Raw genomic sequence first — 15,092 nt, 5'->3', positions numbered from 1 at the left:
CAAACATTGTTACAGTAAACATTTCAACAGAATGTATAAACTTATATTTTTACAACTTCAAGCATTACTGGCTATTTCTATATATTTTTTATTTTATTGAGTTACTTATAACGCACTTGTAAACTCATTAGCAAAACTTCAAGCACAATTTTTATCGTAATTGTGTTGTTTTCAGAAAACCTTTGTTTTTTTTTGATTGAATAAGATTATTTGTCGGGAAGTCGTCACGTGCTAGTTGGTCACATGCTACGACGTATTCATCAGGGCGGGATCAACATGTCTATAGACAAGTCTCTCGACCAATGAGAATTTGTGGAATTTGCCTTCAGATGCGCTATAAACTTGCGGCTCCCTCTGAGACCAGCAACATTATCGTCTGTTTTTCAGGATTAAAGGTGAGTCAGCGGTTTTTACGGTGCTCCGTTTTGTTTTTCTGTTGTTAATGTAATGCATTTAGTCTATTTACCGCGTATATTTTGTGCGTCGCATTGATCGTTGAACAAAAGTGCATTTTTATTGTTTTTCGTTTGTTTTAAATAGTTAACGTCATGCTCTTATATCGCATAAAGATTTTATTTAATCTAACATTTTTACTCGAAATGGCTTCAGTAGTTCCCTTTCTATTTCCGTGGAATGGTTTCGCTCTTTGTTTTCTTTTCCTGGGAACTGTATGTTGTAACCACCAGATCCCGTGACTGCTGCGGAAGGAACATAGTGTAGTCTCTTTTGTGTCCCGACGAGTGCTTGTGTCTGTGGGCCCATATAAGTTAAACAAATATATTAATAGAAGAAATGCGAGCAATACAACAGACTTATTTTCTGTTGGTATTCTCTCCTAGTTCGTTTGCAAAATGACTGTTTTAATAAATTCGTCATGATTAATACCGCCACTCCTTACGGAGTAACGTTACCAGTAGTTTACTGGTTTTGTTATTACTGTTTATAACAATAACGTTACTATTAACTATCCTTGCTCACGTTGGTTGTCTGCACGATCGTGGCTGTAATTTGATCCTATGAAATGCTGGAAATGTGCACTAGGTTTCTTCAATTAAACACGTTTACTTCTGCAACAGCGAGGAGTGCGTGTGTCGCGAGATACGTCTGACCTGCCAACATGTGTTTATCTTTTTAGTGTTTCCACCATGAGGATGTATTTGGCGCTGTTTACATTGTGCCTTGGTGCCGTATTCGCGGCACCAAGTTTCGACAAGCAGTTGGACGAACATTGGGAGCAATGGAGGACCTGGCATGGAAAAAAATACCATGAGGTAAGTGCTAGATGTTCAGTGCTTACCCGAAATGCGCACCAACAAGAAAACGAGCAAGACGGTGAACTTCGTGTTATCTCTTCCAACACAGAAAGAGGAGGGGTGGAGGCGTATGGTTTGGGAGAAGAACTTGAGAAAAATCCAGCTGCACAACCTCGAGCACTCCATGGGCACACACACTTACAGACTTGGAATGAACCACTTTGGAGACATGGTGAGACTTGGAAAACGTTATTTAGGTGTTTACATTTTGATCGGTTAAAACTGTGTTTAATAAATTACGTTATTTCCACAGACTCACGAGGAGTTCAGGCAAGTTATGAATGGCTACAAACACAAAACTGAGAGGAGGTTCAAGGGCTCACTCTTTATGGAGCCCAACTTCTTGGAGGTCCCAAACAAGCTGGACTGGAGGGAAAAGGGATACGTGACTCCTGTGAAAGATCAGGTGAGATATTAAAAAGGACCTACTTTGGAACAGCTTTATAGGAAAACGGGTCTGACCAGTTGTTATAAACAATGTAAATCAGAAACTATATGGTGTATAGCATGAATTCCCAGTGTCATAGGTTTGATCGTGTGTCTTTGGTAAAGACGGAAGAAACATTCATTTGCATGCAGGGGGCTGACAAAACAACAGAAAGTGCTCCTGTTTGTACTAGAAAAAACACTTCAAAAACGTAAAAAAATAGATGTAAACGTGTGAGGTGCATTGTATTGTGTCTAAGCATTACTGCATTTGATTTTCACAGGGAGAGTGTGGTTCTTGCTGGGCCTTTAGCACTACTGGAGCCATGGAGGGTCAGATGTTCAGGAAAACAGGGAATCTGGTGTCTCTGAGTGAGCAAAACCTGGTCGAGTGCTCTCGTCCTGAAGGCAACGAGGGCTGCAATGGAGGTCTCATGGACCAGGCGTTCCAGTACATCAAAGACAACAATGGCTTGGATTCAGAGGAATCCTACCCCTACTTGGGAACTGTAAGCATGTTGCCTCATGTTAATTGTAAAAATTGTATTCATATTTTTCCAATGTTTCATTGACTTTGTAACGATGTTATTATCTTTGTTTCCAGGATGATCAGCCCTGCCATTATGATCCCAAAAACAGTGCCGCCAATGACACAGGATTTGTTGACATTCCCAGTGGAAAGGAGCGAGCTCTAATGAAAGCTGTGGTCGCCGTGGGGCCGGTGTCTGTTGCTATTGATGCTGGACATGAATCTTTCCAGTTCTACCAGTCAGGTGTGCACCATAGGATTGCATTAGTTGTTATAGATACTTACATAAGCCTTTAAATATTCAGAATTCAGTCACACAGATTAGTTCTAAAAACATAGTGTAATTGAAAGAGATCTGGGCTTGTCATGTGCACTAAATGAATGAATTCTCTTGGTAGGCATCTACTTTGAGAAAGACTGCAGCAGCGAGGACCTCGATCATGGCGTTCTTGCTGTTGGCTATGGTTTTGAGGGCGAGGATGTCGATGGCAAGAAGTACTGGATTGTCAAGAACAGGTAAGAAGACCTTCAAATTGTGTATTCTTATCCAACCCTGGTACTACTTCAGAATGACAAAACAATGTTTGAAGTCAGTGTTTAAGAAGTTAACCCCATTTTTTCCCTCATATTTTAGCTGGAGCGAGAACTGGGGTGATAAAGGATATATCTACATGGCAAAAGACAGACACAACCACTGTGGTATCGCTACAGCCGCTAGCTACCCGCTTGTTTAGAAAAGACTACCTCAAATATCAAGAAACCTTATCAGAAGGCCATAGTGACTCGTGTGCCTGAGTGGTTCACTGAAATCAATTGTAGTGAGAAAAGTCACGTAACACATGTGACTGTTTGTCTGAGCGACAAACCTCAAGCTTGAAAGTATTGCTTGAAAGACCGTTTTAGAGATTTTATGAAATTGTTTTATGGTCGTGTGTATGCCACTGATTTAATTGATTTTACCTCTATGTATTGTAAATACATGTTCTTTAGTGTAAGTCAAATGTACAAATGTTTTTTTTTCTTCTATTTTATGTAAGATCAATTAAACTTTTAAAATGTACTTCCTGTAGTTGGTTTTATTTAGCATTTGAAAAGGTTTTTGTGTAAAGATTGTATAGCATGTTTCGAAGAATAGTTGCAAAACACTTTTGTTCTTTGACCTCAGCAAGATATTTCATGACGTGTAAACTTAGATAAACTCACGTACTGAACAGACACGTATATGTCAAAATGAGTGTAGCCTATCTAGGATAGCTTTTAGAGAAAGTTAGCTTGTTATCTATAAGTGATGCTTTCTAAGACATAAACTTGAACAATATTCATTATCTCACTATTATGTGATATGTTTTGTATAGAAAAGGATTCCATGGAACACACTACATGAAATAGTTCTATTTTGGCTACCGTATGTGCTTCTGTAGATCGACATGGAGGGTTGTTATTTTGCTCTAGCTGTACAATGTGTTCGGTTTATTTCACCGTTGGCATTTTGCCATTGCATGGGCAGTCCGTGTTGTAGGGTGGAGGCTATTGGGTCATTGGATCTAGTGGGGTGGGGTCTGTTTGATTGGCAGGACATCTTTGGGAGGCTTTGCCAACTACCTAACAAAACATTGCTAAGGGGATATTTACATAATGTAAGGAAGAAAAACATGGGTTTTAAAACCGAACAACACAGACAAATAAATCTCGTAGAAGCTATTCTGAAACAGATATTAAACACCGAGTGCCTTTTATGTTGATGGAAGTAAAGAAACTGGCTCAAAATTTGAAATGTTGGGAATTTAATTTGGTTCTCTGTTAAAAATAAAGCAGAATAATTACTCGCTCTGATACAAGCATGTTAAAAAAAAACTTTAAAGTTTTGTATGCCAATTTGATGTCATGTAGGTTTTAGAACAGATCAAATCAAAGTCTAATAACTATTTCTGATGTTTCTTGACAAATGACAAGTATTCTTCCACATCATCTGGGGAGCCCACCACAAAGGGTGCCCTCTGGTGCAGTGATTCCGGCTGAACGTCCAGGACACGCTGAGTGCCTGTCGTGGCTATACCTCCAGCCTGCTCGATGAGGAAAGCTATGGGGTTACACTCATACAGCAGCCTCAGCTGAAGAGAAAGAGAGACGTGAAAAAAAGAACATTACACAATCTAGCAAGTCATGTAACGCTGATAAGACCATAAATACTGTGCAAACATCTGTGGACAAGTATCCTGGATTTATCTTTAAGTTTAAAGTTTTCGACTGAACATTTTTCTAGTTAGTCGCACCTCATTTTTCCTGATCTGTAAAGAAGAGATAACTAAGCTGTGTAAATACATAAAGGTTATACAGTATGCCACTTTTTACCAGCAGCATGAACTGTAGATATTATACCTAGGTCATAGCTTACAAGCTATTCCGAGTATTCTTAGCATGTACTTGCTCCAGTTTAGCTGCATGTTATATGTTTACTCACTGTCCATTGCCATGAATGACAGAGTTCTAGGTCATGCAACAAGAGTTGGTATATGTTGTACTGTAACACAGCCTGCTATAAGCCATATAGTATACAACTGAGCACAACATAGCATACGCTTAATATTAATGAGGTGTGTTATATAATAAACTCATGTGATCTATTTGGTGAATATGGCCTAATCATTATAAAACATATTGTAGTGCCTGAGACCGATCAGACACGCAATAACTACTTATATTTCTTAAATATAACAACAACACCCCTCACCCAACTAGCAAGCTAGTCGCCAGGGGATCTACCCCAAATCTGCAACTAACACCAGGCGCAGGACCAGATCTCTGGTGACCATAGCAACCCACACCAAACCATCAAGATTAAAAGAGTATTTTACGACCGAATGGAATGTAGGGGGATGAACTCTCTTTACTTTGGGGACAGACATACAATCCTAAATACAGTACATCTATATAGAAATGTACATATATTCATTTATAACCTTTCCATGTATTGATGTTCTTGTGGTTATGTCTGTTTTAAACATTAATCCAAAGTAGTTTGAATGAATGTGTGTAGAACTACTAGAATTATTAGATTTGTAGTAACTCATTTAACCAAGATGATATGTAGATCATGTTTGGTGTCTAAGAGCTGCATTTGTGATTTACTTAATGTTTGTTGTGTTTTGGTAACTCTTTTCATATTAGTTTTATTAAACTCCTCTTAGAAGTTTTCTTAGTGAATATCCAATCAGCTTTCACATGCAAAACACCATGTTGGAAGACAAAGACAATTAACTTTCTCTCCAAAGGTGCCATCTCCTGATTGGGTCAGTCATGTCTGTAGGATGTGACATCTTAAAAAAGACCACCGTGTCTTCCGTTTGTACTGTGTTTTTCTCTCTTTTCTCTTCACCCGGACCCCTAAGTTTGTGCCAGGCTGCGGCCTTGTCTTTCCATATACAGATCCTCTGCATCAAACTGGTTCTCTCTGATCACTTCCAGCCAAGATCCACTGGAGCCTCAACAAACTGCATCAGGACACTTTCTTTCTTTTGATGGGCAAGACATGCAAGTATCATACTTAGTCTTATTAATGGATGCATAGAGCATCATTAATCCTTTTAACAAAGGTGCTTTACAAGTAAGAAACTGATGTTTTGTTCAGGCTAGTGATCTTCTGAATATCAAATACTGCCATAAATCCATGCTCTGTTCTTCTCTCTGCTTCAATTTCAACCTTCTTCCAATGCATAACTATATGTGTGTGTATGTTAGATAAGTATGCGTCTAGTCTAACTAAAGTCCTGTTTTATGTCACACGTGACGTTGTTTGTAGTTCATGCTTCATAATCCGGAGTCCCTAAACATGCAGATTCTTGCTACCTGCTCGTAATGCTAAGTGATTTCCCCAAATCATGAATTTGATCCAGATAAATATAATTGATCATAATCAATTAAATTAATCCCAATTTGGGTTTATATTTGTTTCCCTTACAAAGGGTGGTGGAGAATATATTACTTATAATTGTGATGAAAGCTCATGATAATTCTTACAAATTTGGTGGAGAATAGTGTTTAAATAATACTGTTCCTCATTGAATCCCCTACAATATTCAGACATGCTTCATAAAACAAAATTCTTAGATTTTTGCCCCATTCATGTTGTGTTTCTCATAAGGACTGCTTAACACTCAGAATGACTCCCATCATCAGTAAGTGCTTTGAGAAGCTTATCAGAGATCACATCTGCTCTGTATTACCAGCATCACTCGACCCACTGCAGTTCGCCTACTGCAATAACTGCTCCACTGACGATGCAATTGCCTTCACCCTGCACACTGCTCTTTCCCATCTCGACAAGAAGAACGCATATGTGAGAATTCTGTTTGTTGACTACAGTTCAGCGTTTAATACCATAGTGCCCTCTAAGCTTGTAGTGAAACTCCGGGCTCTAGGTCTGAACAATTCTCTGTGCAGCTGGATCCTGGACTTCCTGACAGGCAGACGGCAGGTGGTCAGAGTAGGCAGTAACATCTCCTCCCCGCTGACCCTCAAAACTGGAGTCCCTCAGGGCTGTGTTCTCAGCCCTCTCCTGTACTCCCTGTACACGCATGACTGTGTAGCCACGCACAGTTCCAAAGTCATCATCAAATTTGCGGATGACACAACGGTGATCTGGTGTCTTCGGTGATCACCGAAGACGATGAATCAGCCTACAGAGAAGAGGTGCACACTCTGACTAACTGGTGTCACAACAACAACCTCTCTCTGAACATCAGTAAGACCAAGGAGCTGGTGGTGGATTTCAGGAGGTGGACCAGTCAGCACCCCCCCATCACCATCAACAGGACTCCAGTGGAGCGGGTCAGCAGCTTCAAGTTCCTCGGCGTAAACATCACAGAGGACCTCACCTGGACTACCCACACACAGTCAGTAGTGAGGAAGGCCCACCAGCGTCTCTTCTTCCTCAGGCGACTGAAGAAATTCGGTCCGAGCCTCAGACAGTTCTACAGTTGCACTGTGGAGAGCATCCTGACTGGCTGCATCACCGCCTGGTATGGGAACTGCACCGCTCTCAACCTGAAAGCCCTGCAGAGAATAGTTCAGACGGCCCAGCACATCTTTGGAGGTGAGCTTCCCTCCCTCCAGGACATCTACACCCATCGATGTGTGAGGAAAGCACGGATGATCATCAGAGACTCCTGCCACCTGAGCCATGAACTCTTCTCGCTGCTACCATCAGGCACACAGTATCGCAGCATCAGGACCCGAACCAGCAGAACGCGAGACAGCTTTTTCTCGCAGGCCATCAGACTGCGATGCTCACCCACCTACCCCTCACACTGGATTCCATCTACACACCAGCACACTGACTCTGACAGCACTGTAGCATGTCTGCACTGCATAGCTTCGAACACATGCAGCTCCATCTTCTCTTGTGCACTAACAACACAGTAAACACTAACAGTATACATCACTGAAAGTTATATATAAAAGCTATATATACATCCATAAGTCTCTTGACAATACAGTGTACTATGTGTATATTATGCAAATGTGTTTACTGTATATTGTGTACAATTGTCTATTATTTATATTGTATATAATATTGTATTGTGTAAATGTATGTATATTGTGTAAAGTGTGTATATTGTTATTTATGTATATTGTACATTTTCCATATCTTATTAATTGTACTGCCATGGCACAGAGTCTTGTACCTAAGAATTATACCATCAGTACACTTGTGTACATGATGTGTGACAATAAAGAGATTTGATTTGACTGACCTTTCCTTTTGGACTCTTCTCATTGGCTGGATACATAAAGATGCCACCATAGGCAAGGGTACGGTGTATATCAGATACCATAGATCCAACGTACCTGGCACCATACGGGGCACCGCCATCCTGTGAGACAATTAGATTTGATCACATATATCAACAGTACATGTTTTCATCAGTATTCATATGAGCGACCACATTATGCATATAATAGGCACACATTTAAAATATATGCATTAAACTATAGCAGTAATACACTTTTGAAACTAAATGTTTATTTAAAAACTTTAGCTTTTAGAGAAATAGGGGCGGTTTCCTGGACAGGGATTAGATTAAGACAGGATGGGGCCTTAGTTAAATTAGAACATTTAAGTGTTTTATTGCAAAGATGCCTCACAAAAAAACATTACTTGTATGTATTTTAACTTAAAATCTTAAAAGTCTCATTGTTTTGTTTTAAGATGTTTTTTAAGATTTGTCAGTGCAAGCTGTTTTCAGTTTAGACAGCTACAGTACATTTATTTTAATCTAGGACTAGTTTTAAGACTTGTATGAGAAACCACCCCATATTGTTGAAAATTAAAAGTAATTTTGAAATATTTAAAAAATTCCATATTTTCACATCACCACATGTGATGGACATCTGTGTTTACTCTGCTAGGGCACCTGTGTGAACCCACATATACCGTTTACTAAAAGTGACAGATACTAAGCTATTATATCTTAAAAGAAAGCATCTCAAAAAGAGAAGTTAGTATACACAATTTCAGCATAATTTGTTTGCAGATACCACTTAATGTGGTAATTAACAATCTGTGCCATTTTTGCCATTATAGGTAAGTGTCGAAATGTGTCCAAGTTACTTTTTGACCCAACTGTATATTTATATCTTTAATACGAGATTTAAGTTAAGTAGACATGTTTTTATAAGTCTACATCTCAGAATCCAGCACAAATTGTAAACAAACCATAAAATTAATTTCGTATTGACTTCTGTAGGGAGACTCTTAAAAGTAGATAACTGTTTCTTTTTTTCAAGAATTAAAGCAGAATTCAAAATTGTCTTATGTGGTAAATAACGTACCACAGATGGTGTTCATCCAGCTAAACTTGAATGAAACCTGAAAGAATAGTTTTGTAATACATCACATTACTGTACATGATATGACGAATCATCTAGATAAGCAACATTGCAGCAGTAGACACAAAGGTCACAAGAGTTTCAGCAGAACATGGAAAACAGGAAGAAGTGTGAAGGTCCAGGAAACTGAAACACAGCTGGCCAGCTAAAATCACACATCTGTCATCACATAACTTTTTAAAGATTCAAGCTCAAAAATATCAAAAAGGAGATATATAGACCTGGCTTTTTGCTTTTATGCACTGAAAATGCTTTGCTTTAGCCAACGTAACCAATGACAGACACAATATGCAAACAAATCAATACTTCATGAGGTCATGAGATACCATGTCTCTGACAACAGACAACCTCTTCTCTAAAACAACAGGGACGTATTTATAAAAACATGGAAGTAATAATAATACATAACCCAGTAAAGATAAAATATCAGTTTAGCAACTAAATCTCAAACTGCTCAAATTTGCCAGCAAGTCAGCAATGAAAAGTCCAAAATCAAAACCAATTTTTGTCAAACTAAATCTTTCGAGCTATAATGTCCACATTTGTTTTGTAATTTTACTTTCACTGTATGCCAACAATTTGTTTTTCGTAAAGAGCTTAAGCAAAATTCATCAGACAAAGTTGATACTTCAATAAAACATAATGGAGAACTCCATAAAGTCTCATAATCATAATGAAAAAGCAAACAGTGATCAGTAAACATGTCTTCTTGGAATGCACATGACAAAGTTTCCTATTTCGTAATGTAGATATGCTGAGCTATATGCTGAGGATGTCTGTTCTACCACAGGTCACAAGGTTTTTGCTCTAGTGTTTCTTAATCCCTTTTATCACCATCATTTTTGTTAAAAATAAACAACAACGTGTCCCTGGAGAGACAAGATCTTTCTAAAAAAACAATTATCCTTTAATGTTTAACCTTGTGTTTACCTCACCCATGCAAAAATCAACATGCAGCATATTTTAAGAACATAAGGCAAGGCAGGAACAAGATATTCTAGACAGGGACTAAACACGAACGGGCGAAGAACAAACCGACAAGGGACAAAGAGAAACTGGGGCTACAAATAGGGAACATTAATGAGGGAAGTTAATAAGGGGCAGGTGAGGAGGATCAAACACTAACGGTAAGATGACGGAAACAAGGGGGCGGGGCCAAAGCACGAGACAAGAAGACACGTGGCACAATGGCTGTGTCTCATTTCGTCAGGCTGCGTCCTCCAGAGGTCTCATTCGAAGGCTGCTACTTCATCGAGACTGTCTCGTTTCATAAAATCATGTAGGACTCTCCGGAGGCACCCCTCAAATGCGACCTTCTTTGACAGGAATTCGTAGGATAGATGAGCTGTATCCTTCGTTGCTGGAGATAACCCACAATTCTTTGCGTCGGCCAACGTCTGCTATTTGAATAAACGGCAACAGCTGCACATTCAATCAAATATGTGGCGTTTAAATGTTAACAGTTTACAATTTGTGTCACTTTTTTTAATCTCAGCAGGCATATGTAGTAAATAGGTTTACAAGTGTTTAGTGATTTTTAAACGTTTTGAAACAGTAAGGCAAACATTTTGGCATTGTTTAGGGTAGAAAGTAACCAACTTTTTACCTCTTAAATCATGTAGAAATAATTTTAATTCATTTGACAGGTGTGCGAGTGCAACGTGTTGTCATAGCAACGTGCTACTCCCTGTTTCGTTTTCTGCCAGTATGTCCTACGAAGGATGTCTCCTTTAATTCTAAGTTGAGAATCCTCCGTATACCGCATCCTTTAGAGGATGATACCTATGGAGGACACAAGGACGCAGCCTTACGAAATATGACACAGCTAATGTCATAACAAACAGCCACGTGTCTCCACACAAGACATAACACACACAAGACATGGTACTGTCGTGACCCTGTCCACAAAACTAGAAATTTCAAGACAAGGAGGACAGGACCATGACACTATACATTCCATACTGTCATTGGTCAGACAACAGAACTGGACTCTTTCAGCAGAGGAAGTCTCTCATCACTTTCCAGCATCTTACTAAACGTCAGCTGATGCTGAGAGCAGCCATGTGTTCATGCAATGTTCTGACAAGTCAGCAAGTGAATAATTCACATTTTGCTTCATGCTAAGTGATCTTCAGACAAGCTAAGCAACATTCCCTGTTCTGTAACAGTGTGTCATGAACTTGTGAGTGTGGTTGCCAGATCACATGGTGTTTGTTGTACAAAAAAAATGTGCAGTCAACAGTTGGATGTGATTAAAAATGACACGTTCACTACCAGAATGAGAAAATCACACACTCACTTCCTCAAATCATCAAATCGATGCATCATTGTTTGGTAACAGTATTCTGGTAAGACGTTTCTGTACAAAACCCACCTCTGGAAATTTCTTGTGCTTTAAATACTCATTCACGGCAGGCTCAAAATACTTTGCGTAGCCCTCATTGATGCTGTAGGTCTTTCCCTTTTTCTTGATCTTGACGTTTCTGTCAGTCAGAACAAATTCACCTATTGCCTGAGGAGTAAATAATAGAAAAACTTAAAATCGTATGTTCTCATGAAAAGGAGACACAAAACTGCAACACATTTTGTTATGGAACTGAATGAATTTTATGGGTCACAGATGAGGAAATAAAACTATTTTACAACAGCCTAAAAGACTTTCATCTGAAATTGAAAAAACAAAGTGCTTTCCAAAGCCTTCTTATATAAAAGAGAGAAAGAGAAGTGAAACACAACAACTTTCACTTGTAAGCTATAAAAGAAGAAAAGTGTAGAATTAAAAATGTAGTAGCCTACTGTCTCCACATGTACATTGTTATTTTACTTTATTAAATTTGGCGTCTGTGCACTTTGCTCATTAAGTTATGAGTAACTGTACATGAATCACATTATTCATTCAGACAGTTTTCTATGGACTGTTTCTTTTACATGTGTACTGTAGGTGAAAACCATCCTGTCAAATGACCACATGTGCTTAAAGTCCCAAGTATGCTTTTTCTCAATCTGTCAAGAGATCTAAACTGTTTTGTGCTTACTGGGTCCAGCATGAAGAAGTTAACTCCAGTTCCTGTACTGATAGCCACCAATGTGGCGCTGCCGTAAAGAGCATAACCCGCACATACGATCTGACTGCCTGGCTGCAGAGCGTCTTTATCACTGGGTTCACCATCAGAGGCCTGTGTCCAGAGAAACAATAGAATCATTGACCTGCATTAAACCCTAGATTAACACACAGGTTTATTACAAATATATAGAACATAATTTTAAGGACTTTTCGATACACCATTCTTAACCTTATTATACTTTTAAAGATATTTTAAAATCTTAACATTTTTAACATATTATTTTAACAGCTTTTGTCTTGTGATTTCCTTTAAACAAAGTAAGTACTGTAGCTGTTTCTAAAACAGGACTGAATGTACTTATTGTGTTGATTAAACAGAGGTTGAAATGGCTGTTCAAAGCAAATCAACAGATTTTGTTTACACATGCATGCCAACATTCAACCCTATGACACCACCTAGAGGTTATTATTGTTACTGCAGTTTTATGAGTGTTTAGCCTACTAGTTATAAACACCAAATACCAAAGTAGACGTAAAAGAGTACACGTAACACTAACTCATTTGAGAGTTTGGTATCAGATAAACCCGTTCTAAATAATTAAATAGGCTATTAAAACAATAAATGCAAAATATTTAAATTAAATCATGTTCAATTGCTTAGCCGATATTTGTCATCAGGCAGGATCAAATGCACTCAGCTACCTCGTCGATCTGCATGAGAAAGTAAGCACAAGAACCAAACATCAAAAAGCCATGACAAAACGCGATTGAAATACATGGTTAGTTATAGTTTATCACATGCTTCAAAAGTAGCTTATTGCAATTTGCCATTCCAAAACAATCTTACAAGAGCAATAGTGGGCAACACGTTGTTGATGCAGTACTCACTCTTTTGTAGATGGCAAATATGGTGCCTATAGGGGCCAAACAGTCAATGTTGGATGAGCCATCCAGTGGGTCAAAACAGACAACATATTTGCCCTATGACAAACAACATAAACAGGAGAGCTCATGTGGTAATTTTTATAAAATAATTCCAAACAAAAATAGGCTAAGCATTTGTACACACGTATTTTAAACAATGCTTTTTCATTTTTAGGCAAAGTATTTGATTTATAAACACTATCCTATAATAGACACCTAAATTTAATCAAATAAAAAAGCTGCATCCAGTCCAGAATCTAAGAGCGAACGCGTTAAAGGGCCAGTTCACCCCAAAATGAAAATTCTGTCATGAATTACTCTAGTTGCTCCAAACCTGTTTAAATTTCTTTGTTTTGGTTGAAAACAGAGAAATATATTTGGATGAATGCTTGTAACCGACAAGTTCTTGGACCCCATTGCCTACCATAGTAGGAAAAATTACAATGGTATAATCAAAAGTGCCCCAGAACCGTTTGCTTTCCCCACATTCTTCAAAATATCTTTTAACAGAAGAAAAAAAATAAAGTAATTTTTCCTACTATGGTAGTCAATGGGGTCCGAGAACAACTCGAAGGTGAGTAAATGATGACAGAATTTTTATTTTTGGGTGAACTATCCCTTTAAATAAAAGCGATTTAATTTAAATAAAGTTCAAATTTACATTCTAAATATTAGAAGAAAAGTCTTGCATTTTTTAAAACTAGCATCAGGCAAAAACCAAAATTGTAAACTCTGAATATTCAGAATTTACAACGTTTTTTTTCAAATAGAACATGCAGTACCCTTTTCTTTAGAATCTTAAGAATCCCTGTCTTTTTCATAAGCATAACATATACCTGTTAGAAGGATCATTATTTGACAATATTTTGTCAATTAATAAAATCTTATCGTGCTGTATAGTGCTCTTTTATTACTTTTTTATGCTCTTGATATGACTTCACACACTATCACAAAAGTCATAGGCATACTCTTTTCTCAGCAGGTGTGAAGATGGCATCCTTGTTCTCCTCAGAAACCAGCAAGCAGGTGCCATAGGAGGCCTGCAGCATGTTGATGATCAGGTCATTGGACAGCACATCCAGCTTCTTCTGCTCGTCACCTGTGACATTAACATTTCCAGCGAGGCCCTGGCTGTGTTCAGTAAAGCATAACGTTCATTCTACACAATAAAGGTAAACACAGATTTTCGTAACACAGAATATTAAAATGGAACTCACAGGTGAACGAGTCCTGCTTTCCTCACTGCCGATGAAATAGCTTTAATAGATGTTAACAAGGAATTGATGAGCTGCGTAAGTTCTCCGGTGGCCCCCTTCACCTGCCGCCCGGTCTCCATAATAAACCGCGTGAGGGTCCATACGTCCACATCAAACACCGACTGATCAGACATCCTTACAGTATCCCTACGTACGAGCAGTTGAAAAGGCAGAGACTTACTGACTGTAGAGCCACTAGGCAATCTTTTTACATCCACAGCGAGTGGACGAAGGCCAGGGTTATATTGGTGAAGCAGATCAGGTGACAGTAGTGTTGTCTGAATTCTAGTAGAGCCAGAGCTCATTTATAAAGCACGTTCCTTGAAATATCCTCAGGGGTATGAGTCATGAAGCTAAGCTCATGAGTGCAAAAATCATTATTTATGGTGATCGTGTCCCAATGAACATCAGAGGTTTGTTAAATAGACCTCATTAATAATGTTGTATATTTATTTATGTGTTCCCTATAACTCAAAACAAACCTGGATTCTTGACTAAACATATCAAACGTATTTGAAAATATAAATGCAGTATATTTGATTTGTAAGTGTTGAAAAGTGCACTTAACGTGCTTTCCTGAACCTTCATTTAAATATTCATCCACACTCAAGTAAGAATATGTTTATGTATGGGAACACATGTCATTAAACAGATTTGGAAGATTGGCAGATGTTTTTACAAACAAACACTCA

General features: G+C 38.4%; 2 protein-coding genes across 2 annotated transcripts; one reads left to right on the top strand and one right to left on the bottom strand.

The window, feature by feature from the left end:
- The first annotated feature begins 271 nt into the window (after nucleotides 1-271).
- Nucleotides 272-3,328, top strand: ctsla (cathepsin La). The gene is made up of 8 exons (XM_057328950.1): nucleotides 272-395; nucleotides 1,136-1,271; nucleotides 1,363-1,485; nucleotides 1,567-1,719; nucleotides 2,024-2,248; nucleotides 2,344-2,512; nucleotides 2,667-2,784; nucleotides 2,903-3,328. Exons 2-8 carry the CDS (start codon nucleotides 1,146-1,148, stop codon nucleotides 3,000-3,002), a joined length of 1,014 nt encoding a protein of 337 aa, XP_057184933.1. The 5' UTR covers nucleotides 272-395; nucleotides 1,136-1,145; the 3' UTR covers nucleotides 3,003-3,328.
- A 707-nt stretch (nucleotides 3,329-4,035) lies between these two features.
- Nucleotides 4,036-14,595, bottom strand: fbp2 (fructose-1,6-bisphosphatase 2). The gene is made up of 7 exons (XM_057363435.1): nucleotides 14,362-14,595; nucleotides 14,113-14,275; nucleotides 13,109-13,201; nucleotides 12,192-12,332; nucleotides 11,531-11,668; nucleotides 8,022-8,141; nucleotides 4,036-4,379 (listed from the first exon to the last, which is right to left on the bottom strand). The coding sequence occupies exons 1-7, from the start codon at nucleotides 14,532-14,534 to the stop codon at nucleotides 4,191-4,193; spliced, it is 1,017 nt and encodes a 338-aa protein (XP_057219418.1). The 5' UTR covers nucleotides 14,535-14,595; the 3' UTR covers nucleotides 4,036-4,190.
- Between the last annotated feature and the right edge of the window lie 497 nt (nucleotides 14,596-15,092).

This window comes from Triplophysa rosa, linkage group LG2 (genome assembly GCF_024868665.1).
Source record: "Triplophysa rosa linkage group LG2, Trosa_1v2, whole genome shotgun sequence".
Lineage (NCBI taxonomy): Eukaryota > Metazoa > Chordata > Actinopteri > Cypriniformes > Nemacheilidae > Triplophysa > Triplophysa rosa.
Note: the sequence above shows the minus strand (reverse complement) of the source record. Positions and strands in the feature narration are given on the sequence as shown.